Source organism: Geotrypetes seraphini, chromosome 4, assembly GCF_902459505.1.
Source record: "Geotrypetes seraphini chromosome 4, aGeoSer1.1, whole genome shotgun sequence".
Lineage (NCBI taxonomy): Eukaryota > Metazoa > Chordata > Amphibia > Gymnophiona > Dermophiidae > Geotrypetes > Geotrypetes seraphini.
In genome coordinates, this window is record NC_047087.1 from 274,394,618 (window position 1) to 274,410,838 (window position 16,221).

Below are 16,221 nucleotides of genomic sequence, written 5' to 3' on the forward strand. Positions count from 1 at the left end.
AGAGGTAAGGCTCCACCCATTGCAAGGGCCCCGGCAGGATGCTGGATCTGGAGAGAGAGACAGAAAAGGACCTTGAGGAGTGGTGGGAAAATAGACTTGAAGACAGGGAAAGACAGGCAGATGCTGGACTGGAGGAGGTAGAGAGGGGAAACACCCTGAACCAAGGAGAGAGAGAGAGATGCCAGGCCCTGGGGAGGGGGAAGACAAAGAGAGTGAGAGAGACAGAAAGACCTGGATCAAAGGTGAGAGGACTCAAAATGTTAGCAGAAGAAAGATAGAGAGAGGGAGAAACCTGAAACAAAGGGGAGGAAGAAGAGGGGGGAGCAGATGTTGGACTTGGGGGGTGTATAGATGGAAAAGAGAAAGAGAGAGAGACTGCAGAGAGGTGGAAAAATTCTGGACCAGGGAGGAAGGAGAAAGAGAGAAGCAGAGAAAGACCTGGGAGAAAGGAGAACAAATGCTGGAGGGGGAGGGGGGGTTGTAAGCAGAAGAAAGACAGGACCAAAGGGGAAAGACAGGAGGCAGACACTGGACTATGGGAGGTGCACACAGAGGGGGAGAGACCCTGAGGAAGAACAGAGAGATGAAAGGTCATAACGGAGGAGGGCAAGAGAGGGAGACCTGGAACAAAAGTGGTGGCAGGTACAAAGGGGAACTGATACTGGATCTGGGGAGGATAAGCAGAGGAAAAAGAGAGACCTGGACTCAAAGGGGATGGGGCTGGATTGTGAAAGAAATGTTGGATGCACAGTCAGAAGGAAGTCTAACCAGAAACTAATTAAATCACCAGACAACAAAGGTAGGAAAAATGATTTTATTTTTAATTTAGTGATTGAAATGTGTCAGTTTTGAGAATTTATATCTGCTGTGTGTATATGAAAATTGAAAGGAAAAAAATTGCATTACAATTAGTAAAGGGGGCAGGATCTGGGGCACAGCTTGGGTGGGTTTAGGACAGAGCTTGGGAGGTCTGTGGTTGGAGGTACTTAGCTTGAAGTAGTTGAGAAACACTGCTGTAGGCAATCAGCTGCCACCAGTGCTTTTCCTCTCCTGCCCTCTTCCCTGCTGGCACCCCCTACTAGCGTCTCAGGGCCTGTCAGGAAGGCCTCTGTGCATATGTGGATTTCAACATGATGATGTCACGCATGCGCATGATGTCATCACGGCAACGTCCGCACACTTCCGGGTGCCTCAAGCCGTGGCCACTACCTGCGGCCCTCGCTACATTTTCCAACTTGGTTTCAGCCCCAGATCATTTTTGAGTTGTGCAGACCTGCATTAAAACATGTTTGTCTATTTGTTCCGTAATTTTATTTTTTCATAAGTTTCCACCTATTCACACCCAGTGTCTTAGGTTTTCTCGATGATACACATTTGCTTTATTTTGAATAGTCATTTATGATGATAAAAGCAATTTAAAAGGTGTAATTACATTCTTCCAAACAAGCACCCTTTTAATAATGTTAAAAAATTAAAATACATTTATGATTAATTTTTATTGTGGACAAGTATTGAAATGCTAGCTTACGAGGGGGTGCTGAAAAGTTCTCACCACAACCAACTTTCTAAATTAGGAGCATTATTTTGCTACTGTAGCTGAACAGAGGGTTATTAAATTTTACAAAGTGCTAATTTGTGGAATCGTAATGCTATGTTTTGACATTGAGGGGCAAATTCTATAAACAGTGTCCTGATTGTAGGTGGCGGTAGGCGTCCTACTGCTGTATAACCAGCCAATCAGGATGCACTTTTTTTTAAAAAAACATCCTGAGTTAGGCTGCCTACATTGTAGGCGTCTTCGTGAGCCTAGAATGGCACATAGCACGGCCTTAGGGGAGCTTATGCGGCCCCAGGCATCTCCCTAGGGCTGTGATAGGCACCTGAAAATTATATTTCAAATATATGCCGCCGCTGAACTGATCGTGGCAACGGAATCTCCCTGCCGCAATCAGTTTAATGGCTGTTGCAGAAAACTTGTCCCCCCCTGCGAAGACTACTAGCAGGAGGGATGCCCTGTCCCTCCTGACGGAACTCCCGAATGTCTGTGGCAGCAGGAGTGCCCAATTCTTTCTGCCATCCAAGGCATCCCTTGGCAGGAAGGATGCCCAGTCCCTCCTGTTGCCAACCCCCAACTCCCTAGACATCTCCCAGCAGGAAGTGACATCAGAGGGAAAGCCAATTCCAGTGGGAGCAGCAGGCCAGAGAAGCTGCTCGCGCTGGTGAAAATTTAAAGAGATACAGGGGTGTGAAGGGAGAGTGTTGCATGGGGCTGCGGTTAGGAGCAGGGGATGGAGAGGAGGGTGCGGGGGGTTGGTGTGGAAGGAGTGTAGGGGAGAAAGGAGGGCGTGGGGGCACACCACTGCCCCAGGCACCTCCTACCCTCGCTACACCACTGCCTCAAACATCCAAGTTTTGCCCTTGATGAATCCATGATGGCTGCACTAACCTGACACCCTGAATGTCATCTCCATGGTGGGCCCAATTAATATTTTAGTGAGGCCAGAAGCAAAGCAGTTATTGGAGGGCAGCTCACTGGAGACCCCAGTACAGAGTGGAAATGCAGTTGGTCTCCTTGGGCTAGATATAACTTTGATCTCCAACACGAGGGCAACTCCTCCACAGCCTTAGAATAGCAGTTCCCTGATGAAGGGGTTAATAGCATTGTCACAGAACACGGCTGAACCCGAGGCTTGAGGATCAACCAGTGTGGATTTGGAGTTCCCTCATTTGGAGGGGATATATTTAAGGGCTGATTTCATATTACCTTTAACATCAATGGGGGGGGGGAGACAGAAGGCAGAGGTGAAGTAGAAGAAACGTTTTCCTTGGAACAAATATCAACTCTACATTTTCCAGATTTGCTTTTGAATAAGCCGGCTGAGATAACTCTAGACCAGTGTATTGCAAACTGTGTGCCTCCTGAGATTTCAGGTGTGCCGCGACACAATGGCGAGGAACAGAGTTGTCCAAGCTGGCTGACTGCCTACAGGATGTGCCTCTCAAAGCAAGAAAATCTTGATGTTAAAGCCAGAGGCACGTCCTGTAGGCAGTCAGCCAGTGCAGATGACTCTCCTCCTAGCCGATGTCTCTCCCAGATCGTCCAAAAACATCATCCAAGTCAAAAATGACTAGAACAAGACCTTTTGGACGTGGGGCACCTTACAGGGTACTGCTGTGAACTTCACAAAAAGGGTGCCATAAACATCGCACCATAAATCCCTTATAGGACATGGTGAGCCCCCCCAAGACCTACTAGATCCACCTATCTACCATCCCAATAGCCCTTATGGCTACAGGTGGTACCTATATGGCAGTACAATAGGGCTTTGGTGGGTGCACGTTTCACCATGAATGCAGTGGTTAGAGTGCCTTATGGGCCTGGGTCCTCCTCTCTATAGTTCACTAGCCCCCCCCCCCCCCCCCAAACTACATAAGCCTCTTCTGTGCAATTCTACTAGGCCTTCCTATGCCAGGTGCTGATATTCTGGAGGCAGGTATATACTTTTTTATTCTGATTTTTATGGTGGTGGTGTCAGTGATCACTGGGGAGTGTGTGTGTGTCTTTACTTTGTGTCTGCAGTTGTTAGTCGTTACTTTTGATAACTTCTGGGCACTTATACCAGTTTTTAAATCGCCTAAGTCAGAACGTATAAGTTCCCATCCAGGAAGTCTCAAACTTTCAATTATCACTGCAGGATGACTAAGTCTAGGTTGGCCCACATCCCACCTACCTCCAGCCCTAACCACTCCTTCAAAAAGTCCCCTTTTCACTCTGGGCGCACTGAAAAGACCTAAGCTGTTTTTAGATACATATTTTTAGACATATTTTCATTTCAATTATGTACCCCATACTGTATGCCATGGTACTGTAAAACAATTGACCATTTGTGATGGTGTCAAAAATTACAAAGACTAGGGGACACTTAATGAAGTTACACAGAAATATTTTTAAAACCAATAGGAGGAAATTTTTTTCACTCAGAGAATAGTTAAGTTCTGGAACGCGTTGCCAGAGGATGTGGTAAGAGTGGATAGCATAGCTGGTTTTAAGAAAGGTTTGGACAAGTTACTGTTATTGAGAAAGACATGGGGGAAGCCACTCCTTGCCCTCTTATTGGTAGCATGGAATATTGCTACACCTTGGATTTTGGCCAGGTACTAGTGACCTGGATTGGCCACCGTGAATATGGGTTACTGGGCTTGATGGAACATTGGTCTGACCCAGTAAGGCTATTCTTATGTTGTTATGTATATACACACATTTGAATCACAGACTTTGAGAACCACAGATGAAAATGGCCATAATGTATATGAAAGATGATCCCAAATGAGCTCTCAAAGCTTGTCTTAGCAAATTTGTGCCTACACTGAATAGTATGTGCTTACTTTACTTACTTATGTCTATTGACATTGAATTTGAAAATAAAATGTTACCTGAGAAATGTTATGGATCCTTGACAGCAGAAAACTACAAAGAAATAAACGAAATTAGATGGAACTGAAAAAACTTGGTAGATTCCCACAAGTAATCACATTGAAAAATCTAATCTAATCTTATCTTCTATTTCTGCGTCGCTCATACCTAGATAGGCTCAAAGCGATTTAAAGAGGGGGGTGAGGAAGGAGGAGGGGGGGAGGAGAAGAGAAGAGGAGGGTGTACCTATGTCAAGGGCTTTGGACAGTATTCTTATTTGGTAATACCCATGGAAATCCATGATAAGATCACAGCTGATGTATTTGATGGGGTACTAACTGTCATTTCTGAACAATGAGGCAAAGATATTGCTATATTTAAATGACGATTTTGATGCGAACACTGAACTGCAAGTTGTATCAAAATCATAATACTTCATTTGATAGATTAAAGTCTCCTATGGACAATATATGTATACAAACTGCAAGGAAACAATCAGTAATTATGTAAGATTAGATAATTAGCTTGCTGCATAGAACTTATGGTGATATGCCAAAAATGTGTATTAATACTTAAAAGTATCCATTCTGAAGGCAATTAAAATATGAAGAAAGATTAATCATTTAAGGGTTGCCTATAGACTGCAACTAATAGGTGAGTATCTGCCACGGTGTGGCTGAAATAAGGTAATATATCAAACTGCATCCCTTCTAGCAATGTTGTGCCATTCAGCTGATAGGGTAAAGTAAATGACATTTATTGGTAAGGATGTATATGTATTCATGATATCTCAATGTTTATTTTAGAATCCTGAGCTAGGTCCCTTTGGGCTGAAACACAATCGTGTTGCGTCTATTGTACAATAAAAGCAACTGAACACCAATTAATCAGCTTCGTTGTCGTTTTTTTTGCTTTCCAAGCATGTATAACATAATCCACCCCTGAAATTAGCAAATGTGGATAAACATAATTTTCCACCGTTGGAGCCTGATGCAAAAATACTGCAGTATGGCAGTTGCATGCAACAAAGGAAACCGCTGCTGCCACATTCAGAACCAGAGCCAAGTCCTCAAATTACCTTTGAGGACTACATCTATGCTTCGGGCTTCAACATCCTTCAAAATCACTCCACCTTCACTAGGCAGAGAAGTGCACTTGTAAATTGTGCTACCAACAAATTCACTTCAGGCAGAGCAAACGGCTGTTGAAAATGAAGAGCCATTGGGTACAAGTTGGACATTGTTATGGCAACCCTCAAGGGATACTCCAGGGACTCCCAATACTCCATCAGCATCTTTGTCATGTCAGGCTGTTTAAGGAAAAACGTGGTCTGGGCTGATAGAAATCTGTGGGGATTCAAGATTTAACTCCTGCAAAGATCCTGTAATGACATCCAGCAAGACAGCAGCCTTAAAAAAGCAGCACACTGTGGGGTCCTCTCCATGGTCACCACTCTGCTGATGGCGCCTGCATGAGACCCTGAATCTGAGGGAGTAAGGCATAGATTCTGACCCCCCCCTCGCCGTCATCCTAGTCCTGTTCCAACTGGACCTCTGGACCCTGCATATGAACTTTCATTGGAGGAATGGATTTCTCTGAGGATAAACCCACCTGTGCAATCACAGCTGGTGCAGGTCACCCCTGATAATTCAGGTAACATAGTAAATGATGGCAGATAAAGACCTGAACGGTTCATCTAGTCTGCCCATTAGTTATACTCATTAAAAATACATGATTAAATTAACTTGTCTTTTCTTTGATATTTCTGGGTCATAGACTGTAAAGTCCACCTGGTATTGTCCTAGGTTCCAAATGCTGAAATTGCCGTCTAAAGCTCACTCCAGTCTATCCAAACATCATGTTTGCAGAATATCTACCATAAAGTCTGAACAGTAACATCCTCATGTTCCAAGTTAGTGGAGTTCTCATCGAGGTACATAAGAACATAAGAAATGCCTCTGCTGGGTCAGACCCGAGATCCATCGTGCCCAGCAGTCCGCTCACGCGGTGGCCCAACAGGTCCAGGACCTGTGTAGTAATCTTCTATCTATACCCCTCTATCCCCTTTTCCAGTAGGAATTTGTCCAATCCTTTCTTGAACCCCAGTACCGTACTCTGCCCTATTACGTCCTCTGGAAGCGCATTCCAGGTGTCCACCACACGTTGGGTAAAGAAGAACTTCCTAGCATTTGTTTTGAATCTGTCTCCTATCAACTTTTCCGAATGCCCTCTTGTTCTTTTATTATTAGAAAGTTTGAAGAATCTGTCCCTCTTTACTCTCTCTATGCCCTTCATGATCCTATAAGTCTCTATCATATCTCCTCTAAGTCTCCTCTTCTCCAGGGAAAAGAGACCCAGCTTCTCCAATCTCTCAGAATATGACAGGTTTTCCATACCTTTTATCAGACGTGTCGCTCTCCTCTGAATCCTCTCGACTAACGTCATATCCTTCTTAAGGTACGGCGACCAATATTGGATGCAGTACTCCAAATGCGGGCGCACCATCGCCCGATACAACGGCAGGATAACTTCTTTCGTTCTGGCTGTAATACCCTTTTTGATCATACCAAGCATTCTATTCGCTTCAAACATTAGACTCATAAAATCAGGAGTAAAACCATGAACAGGCTACAGAGGACTTCTGCAGGGACTCTTCTCATAGGTCCAGCGACTGAGCATTTACACTAGAGAATGACACAGGGATAAATTTGTCCCCACAGGAACTCAATTTCCTCATCCCATCTCCAAGAGTTTTGTCACTGTCCCTACCCTGTAAGCTCTGCCTTAACCGCTTATGATTTTAAAGTGGGGGAGGCTTATGCAGATGAGGATGGAGCTTGCAGGATTGGTGCAGGGACAGGAAAATTCACTGAGCCGGGATAATGAGCTCTTGGCATGAATCAAGGGTAAAAGAGATGTTCTGAGGCAGATAGATGCTTTTAAAATCAAATCAGGAAAACCAAGATAGTCACTGCAGCAGTGTTTTACTGCCAAAACACAGCCTGGGAGAGCTAAATTAAAATACAAACAATTGTGAAAAGGGTGTTTTTGAGGTAGGGGACCCTAAATACTAGCCCTAGAAACCTTTAAAATTGAAATTTGAGACTCCTTCTCCCGAAGTCTCCCATTAGATAGCAATACACTGTACTCGGTTCTGTTGCAGTTCTTTCGGAACTGTGTCTGCTTCAGCTCTAACAGCAGCTGGGGAATGGAGAAGACTTCTGTCTCAGACAAGCATGTAAAAACAATTCATATGCTTGTTTCTTTGGGCTGCCAGTCAAACCAGAAATTGGACCGAGACATCAAACCACCACAGCTCCACACACATCAACAGGGGCAGGGAAAACACAGTCAAGCATCCAATAAACCCTCAGGACAGACAGGGCCAAAAAGCCTATGCTCCAGTTCCGGAACCCACCCAGGAACAAGCCTTGCTACCATAGGAATGGTCTCCCTGCTTCTCTACAGCTTATTCCCCCCATCCCATCCAGCATCTCCCTTCTCTCCTTTCATCAATATTTCCTTCCTCTGTGTATCTTTTCCATACATCTGCCCCCTTTCTCCCACTCACCTTCCATCCTGCATCTTTAACTTTGCTCCTTCTCTCCCTCCCACCTGCTTCTGCCCTCTCCCCACCTCCACAAACCATTTCCAACAGCTTCTACCTCATCTCCCTCATGCAGAACAAAGTAGTAATTGCAGGCCTGGTAAGTCTAAGAACAGCATCGCAGTTTCATGACTTGTTTTTCTCTTTTGACAGTTGCTCTACCTGACTCATTGTTCTAGCCAGCTCCAGCTGAGTTCTTGTCAGTAGTGTCTATTGAAACTGGTAGCGTCTGTTGATTGTTATGCAGGCAGAACAGATGTTCTCTCTGACTGTTATTTGAACCTTTGTATACTAATAACAGCAAGCAGATGACTTATTGGACATGTGCTACCCTTTGTGTGTTTAGAAACATGATGGCAGATAAAGACCAAATGTGCCATCTAGTCGGTCCATCCACTGTAACAATTATCTCTTTCTCTCTCTGAGAGATCCAACATGCCAAGCCCAGGCCCTCTTGAATTCAGACACAGCCTCTGTCTCCACCTCCTCCTCCGGGAGACGGTTCCATGCATCTACCACCCTTTCTGTAAAAAAGTATTTCCTTAGATTACTCCAGAGCCTATCACCTCTTAACTTCATCCTATGCCATCTCATTGTGCACAGTTTCCTTTCAAATGCGCATATAAATTACATAGGTATTTAAATGTCTCTATCATATCTCCCCTCTCTTGCCTTTCCTCCAAAGTATACAGATTGAGATCTTTAAATCTGTTCCCATATGCCTTATGATGAAGACCACATACCATTGTAGTAACCTTCCTCTGGACTGACTTAATCCTTTTTATATCTTTTTGAAGGTGCAGCCTCCAGAATTGTACACAATATTCTAAATGAGGTCTCACCAAAGTCTTATACAGGGGGCATCAATACCTCCTTTTTCCTACTGGCCATACCTCTCCCTATGGCAAACTAACATTCTTCTAGCTTTCACCGTCACCTTTTCTATCTGTTTGGCCACTTTAAGATCATCACATACAATCACACCTTAGTCCCGCTTTTCTGTTGTGCACATAAGTTCTTCACCCCCTAAACTGCACTGTTCCTTTGGGTGTTTGCAGCTCAAATGCATGACCTTGCATTTCTTAGCATTAAATTTTAGCTGCCAAATTTCAGACCATTCTTCAAGCTTTGCCAGGTCTTTCTTCATGTTATTCACACCACTCTATTGCAGATTTTGGTATCATCTGCAAAGAGGCAAATCTTACCAGACTACCCTTCAGCAATATTGTTTATAAAAATGTTTAAAAAAAACAGGCCCAAGAACAGATCCTTGAGGCACACCACTAGAAATATCCCTTTCCTCAGAGTAATCTCAATTGATCACTCTGTTGCCTTCCACTCAACCAGTTTTTGACTCAGCCAGTCACTTTGGGACCCATCCCAAGGGCATTCAGTTTATTTATTAGATGTCTGTGTGGAACACTGTCAACGGCTTTGCTAAAATCTAAATACACCACATCTAGCACACATCCTCTATCCAATTCTCTGGTCACCCAGTCAAAGAAGTTGATCAGATTTGTCTGACAAGACCTACGTATAGTGAATCCATGTTGCTTCTGGTCCTGTAATCACAGGATTCCAGAAACTTGACTATTCTTTGTTTTAAAAGCGTTTCTATTAATATGCTTACCACAGAAGTCAGACTTACTGGCCTGAAATTCCCTACTTCTTCCTTATTTCCACTTTTGTGGAGAGGGACCACACCGCCCCTCTTCAATCCTCCAGTACCACTCCCGACTCTAGAGACTCGTTGAAAAGGTCAGTCAGCAGAGCTATCAGAACTTCCCTAAGTTCCTTCAGCACCCTTGGATGTACACCATCCAGCCCCATCGCTTTGTCTACCTTTATTTTAGCTAGCTCCTCACAAACACAACCCTCTGGAAAATCGATTAGGGTCTATTACTCCTCAATCCAAATTCAGGTTTGTCTTCTGTGGTCCTACTCCCGGCAGTTTAGCCTTGAACACAGAACAGAAATATTTATCAGCTTCTACATATTTCTCCCCTTCACCTTTGAGACTCACAAATCCACTTTTGCACTTCTTCCTATCACTAACATCTAAAAAATGTACAGAAACTGCGAATACAGAGGGAGAAGTGTATATCCAACTCCTCTTCTTCCATCACAGCTTCTAGATCCAGAATCTTGTTTCCCATACTTTGAGCATTAGTATATACTGCTTTCCAGACATTGCCCCCTTTTCCCATCCCATAGTGTTATGTTGTCTGATTAGTTTAGTATCAAGTGACTCATTATTTATGACTTCTAATATGGACAGTTATTATAATGCATATATTTTTTTTTCTTCTCTTAGGTTCTGGTATATGGAAGATTTTCAGTGAATTTGTAGCTCAGTCTTTCCCAATCAGGAATATCTTGCAATATTCTGTATAATTTTCAATAAATAAAAATAATAAAAAAACAAACAAACCAAAAAACTAACAGTAGCTATCCTCAGAGTCATGTAGCTAATAGCAGCTTTTGTATGGACTTTTCTCTGTGAATTTATCTAAACCTTCTTCAGTTAAATGCTTTGACCATATCCTCTGGCAACAAATCCCATCTTCATTGTTCACTGAAGGAAAAAAAAATTACTCCTCAATTGGTCTGAAATCTAGTACATTTTTGGAACATTTCTAGTCAGTACAATTCTAAGGGTTAGCAACTGTTGCACCTCATATTTAAGCCCAGAGGTAATTAGCTGGTTAGTAGACTGAATGTCACTGTTAACCAGCTAAAAGCACTGGCTTGGCCCAAACTCCACTCCTAGCCTGCCACTAACCTAGTCAATATCTCAATGACCAGTTAGAGCCCATAATCAGTGGCACTGCTTGGGTTAAGTGCTGCTAAATATCAGCTGTCAGCTAGCTCAGAAGAGCTTTTCTCAGCAGAAACCTCTCCTACTTGGTTAAATCCCTTTAACTATAGATTTCTATATGTTTGGACTGCATGAGTATTTTAGCCTTTTACAGCATAATGTATACAAAATCTATGGCCCTGCACTGCTTCAAAATCGTGTGTTTTGAGTAAAAACACTTTTGCTTAAAAACTCAAGTAGGCCACATTGCAATGTCATGCAGACTGCAAATTGGAGACCTGTTTTGTCTCATAAGCATCTATTTTATCCATCCATAACTTAAATTTATTGACATTTCAAAATATTTTAAAAAAGAATTCATAAGCATTATCCACACAACACAAAGGTGTATTTTGTAAAGCTTTTCAATAATTTACACTGAAACATCTAATTTTATAAGTACAAAAATATTTGTCATAACATATCTAAATTATTAAATGTTTATAACATGTAGAACAAAAATTTAAAACAAAGAAGCAATTTACTGGATTGGAGAAAACATGGGCAATACAGCACAAATTATTCAGAACAGAAATCAAATTTCCCAAGGTAATATATTGATATGACTGAATATTTGTGACTTTAATACAACGAAAGGGTAGCAATTGGGTACAGAAATAAGATTCTGTGTTAATCTTTAACATGAGTGTTCTCTAAGTATCTTTGTATTTGCTCTGCAATGGGTGGCACCTGGATATTTCAATCCTAAACCCCTCCACCCCACAGAAAAAAAAATCCAACACCCTGACCAAGTCTAATCTCTTATTTACAAAGCTGATCAATTGTACTCTGTCATCTCAATTACATCTTTTTCTCATAGTCATAAGGATTTACTTGCATTCTTGATAGTCTATGCCAAAATTATGGCCAATCTGAAATGAGAATTTTGTATAAATGGTAAAATATCAAAATGGCCATATTAATCTTGCTTTTGATCAACTAAAAGTAATGAGTATTTCAGAGAAATAATGACCATTTCAAAGAATGGACAAATGCTAAATTATATAAAATATTTACAGAATTTTACAGTTTTGTATTTGTAGCTGACAAATACCAATGCAATATAATCAACCTGCCTTATAGTAAATTCAATGATTCCTGAATTATATTTAAGCATATGAAACCTATTCAGCAGAAGCAAGAAACTAGAATAAATCAAAAACTCTAAAGTACTAATACATTAGAGTGGTAAATTTATAATTCACATTTGTAATAAAAGATAAAACAAAGTACATATTTTATGAACTACAGTTTCTTCTAAATTAAGACAAAAAGAGTTAATAAATGTATTAGCATATCAAAAATACAGAAACCAGTTTTAGCTCAGTATGTGCAAGGCTAGTCATACTGAAATGGCATTACTACAAACAATGAGTAGCAAATCTATTTAAGAAAATGAAAAGTTCTTTTGACTTAAAAATATGGAATAAAATTTCTTCATAGTTTCTTATTTAAAAGTATCAGTCTCACTATTTGCACTGATGTTTAATAGCTATATACTTCTGGAATACTTGAGTCCCACATATTTCCTTTTTCAACTCGCTTGATTTTTTTAACATGTTTGAACATCCAGTTAGAAGACAGCATATGACTTACTATATTATATAGTTTAGTAAGCATGAAGAAATATCAATTAAACAATCTTAAAATTATCTTTACTAGTTTACATATAAAATGCAAATATTTATTGAATGTATTAGAAAATCAGCATCCATTTACAAAAATGACACTGTTATCCATTTTTTGTTGAGCTATATAAAAGAATGCAATACCATATATATTTAAAATGAGACAAGATATATTCAAAATTTGTTAAGAAACACCAAAACCCAAGAAAATAAAGCAATTTTAAATACATTACTTAAAAATTCACCCAATTACAAGAAAAAAGCATACTGAAAAATTATCATTAAAAACAATTTGCACGCATATCCTCATTAACAATGCACAGGCAAATAAAAAACTGATTTAAGAATGGTTAGTACATTTTCTCATACACTTCAGGAATTGTTCTACAAGCTTGTGATTCATTTTTCCAAGTTATCTTCCCTTTCTTCTCTTGTTTTTTTGTTGAACTGTATTGTGTTCAATCCCTGAGAAAAGAAGCACACTATACTGTGATACAAGTTTTGAAAACATTCACTGTGTAACAATACTAACAAAAAATAACTAGTAATATGCCAAAAATCCCATAGAGTAAGTAATAACTTCCACTGCATCAAACTAACTGGTACAGTATGAAAACATTTCAAAATACCAAGAACATTTCAATAAAAATCAGCACTCTCACAGTTCATTTTCTTTGTATTAGCAGATTACAATTAGTTAATCTAGACCACCTTCTGTTTGTTTGGAAGGCCAATGCATAAATGTGTCACAAATGGCAGTATACATTGTGGCCCTAATTCTATAAAAGTCCGCTTAAAGCTAGGTGCTAATAGTAGCATCAAGTCTTGTGCACCTTCTCTGAGCTAGGTGCCTACTTTTTACAGAATCAAGATTTTCGAGTTAGGCACCTAATTTTCAATAAGTCCAATGAAGGCAGATTGTGAGGTGTTGAGTACTAATATCAGCACTGATTAAGCCTACTGCTCAATTAAAGTAGGTGCCGATGTCGCCACCTAAATTTAGGTGGCTTTCATAAAATCAGGGCCTTTGAGACTACCATGGTACTGATGCCAGTCCAAAGAGTAGTATGCAAAGTCTGGGGGTATTTTCTACTCATATGAAATAGTTTCTGTGACTTGGATGTTCTGTTAAGTGGGTGTAAGGATCCTTTAAATCTAGCAAATAGCCAAGTCTCCTTTTATCCGAAAGAGCAGAATTGCTTACCTGTAACAGGGTTATCCTTAGACAGCAGGGAAATGCAGCCACACTTGATGGTTAAGTCTTCCAACCCTGTCTGTCAGTGCTCTCCCCTAGCAATAATAAGCATTTGAGCTTACTGGGCACTTGCAGGGGATCTGGCCTTCAGTGGCTCCTCCACTTTCCATGTCAGCTTTGTCTCTAGCTGAATAAGGAGATACTCCCAATGGGGATGGCGGCAAAAATAATAAAAGGGTTGGGACAACTCCACCTACATAACCTTCAGAGCAGGTGAGCCAGGCGTTGTCCCAGGACGTTCTTCCCTCTTCTGGTTAGGTGTAGCCCATCTGGTCCCTGCAGTCCCTGAAGTGTCTCTCCGTGGTCCAGGAAGCCAAAGTTCATCTCTTTTCACCATCCCAGTAGCCATTCGTTTGTCTTCTGGATTCTTTCTTCTCTAGCTCTTCCATTGTTTCTCACTGGTAGGATGGAGGAGAAAACCACCTGCGCTTCCATCTGCTTCAGCTTCGCACCTAAGGCTCTAAAGTCTTCCGGTATCTTCTCCAGTGAGTTCCTGGCTGTGTCATTCGTTCCAACGTGGATGAGGAGCATCGGGTGGTGGTCTTGGGGCTTGATTATTTTTCCTATGCACGTAGCCACATCCCGGATCCTGGAAAAGAAGCACCTGGATCCCCATCTGGTGAAGATGGGCTGCTACAACCACCATCAGCTTGGTAAAGATACAGAGAGCTGTGGCCAAACTGAAGGGGAGCACCAAAAACTGAAAGTGGCGCTGAAGCACATGAAATCTCAGCTATTGTCTGGGGATCTGAAGATATACCTCCATCAAATCCAGACAGGCAAGGAATTATCTCGGAGGCACCTCAGCTATGACAGAGCAGATTATTTCTAAACGAAAGTGGGGAACTTTTAGGGTCTTGTTTACAGACTCCAAATCCAATCTTCTGTGCCTTTCTTGGTCTATGAAATATAAGGAATATCTGCATGAATCCGATTCTTCATTGGGAACTGGTTCTATTGCATGAATGTCTAAGAGACTTACCTGCTTCTCTAGCCATCCAGCTGGGGAGTCAAGAAACAGATCTGGAGGGGGCTGATGAAACTCGATCTCGTGCCCTTCCCTGATAATGTCCATCACATAACGATCAAACAAGATCTGTTCCCATTTGACCCTGAATGCTGACAGACGCCCACTAATATGAGGAGGATTGGCTATCCTCCTGGCATCATTGCTGTTTCTTGGAGGCTGAGCTCCTGCAGATTGTTGGTGCTGATAATTGCCAAATCTCTGTCTGGAACTCTGAGAGGAGTAACCAGAGAAAAATTGGCAAGATCTCCTGGAGGCACAAAAATTATTCCTATTTCCTCCGGCAGGTCGATGGCTTCTATTATCTAGGAGGGATTTGGGGTGGCGATCTGCCACATCAGACACAAGGCTGTCTAGCCCTTTGCCAAACAGCATCTAATGAGAGTAGCCTTGGAGGCTGAGTTGCCCGCTCACTGTTGATCCAGACTATCCAGTAACCAAAATGAAGTAAGCTAAAACCTTACCCAAAACTCTAATGATGTCATAAAGAGCTTCAACCACATAATTCATGCCCTCATTAAATATGTGGAGATAGAAGTCCCCAAGCTCTGAAGGAGAAGTCTGCAGTCTGCTATGGCAGATGCGTGCAACAAAAGATGCAGCTGCAGTTTTCTTAATCAATGGGGCCTGACTTCTGGCAGGCAAGTAACCCGGGAGTACACTGTTTTCTCACCCAGGCACTCCTCATTTTCACAAATTGATATGTAGTTTTGGGGGCTGTCCAGTTGGGTTTGCTTTCTGAGATCATGATTCATCAAGCAACTTGGTCTGATCATGCCCCAGTCACCATGACTCTTCAACTAGGCCCACCAAAGATAGGTAGGCGTTATTGGCAATTACAAGATTCTCTATTATTAGATCCGGATAATATCACAGTCCTGGAATCTCAGTTGCAAGAATTTCTTAACATTAATGATAGCCTGGGTCTGGAGCCTGCTATCCTATGGGAATCTTTAAAAGCAGTAATGCCCACCTGATGAAAACACGAAAAGAATGGGAATCCCATCTTCAAACACAAATTACGCAGGCAGAATGGGAATTACAAACCACTGGAAATAAAACTGGGCCCAAGACTAAACTAAAAGAGGTGAAACATCAGTTCCACGAATTAGAATTAGGGATATAGCAAACCAGTTGAATAGACTAAAAAAAATTATTTTGAATTTAATAATAAGATTAGTCAGTTATTGGCACATAAGCTTCATAAACGCAGAGAACAAAATTATATTGCAGGGATTTTGGATGATGGGGGAAAACTATCTTTTGACACTCAGGTTATACACCAGTAGTTCCAGCAGTATTTTTGAACTCTTTACACTCCAGAAACAGCACCCTCCGATACCCTGATTGGTAACATTTTGGCTAAGGTAAAGCTACCTCAGATATCTTTAGCAGAGGCTGCGACACTGTCTCAACCAATCACATTAGAAGAG

At 41.6% G+C, this 16,221-nt stretch overlaps 1 protein-coding gene across 2 annotated transcripts in view; it reads right to left on the reverse strand.

The window, feature by feature from the left end:
* Positions 1 to 11,203: 11,203 nt before the first annotated feature.
* The window catches only part of LOC117359188 (proliferation marker protein Ki-67-like), a 244,544-nt gene continuing 239,526 nt past the window's right edge, over positions 11,204 to 16,221 (reverse strand). For both annotated transcript variants that reach the window (XM_033941515.1, XM_033941514.1), the window contains exon 17: positions 11,204 to 12,971. In XM_033941515.1, coding sequence (XP_033797406.1) covers positions 12,919 to 12,971 — 53 coding nt within the window. In that variant the 3' untranslated portion in view covers positions 11,204 to 12,918. The remainder of the gene's footprint in view (positions 12,972 to 16,221) is intronic.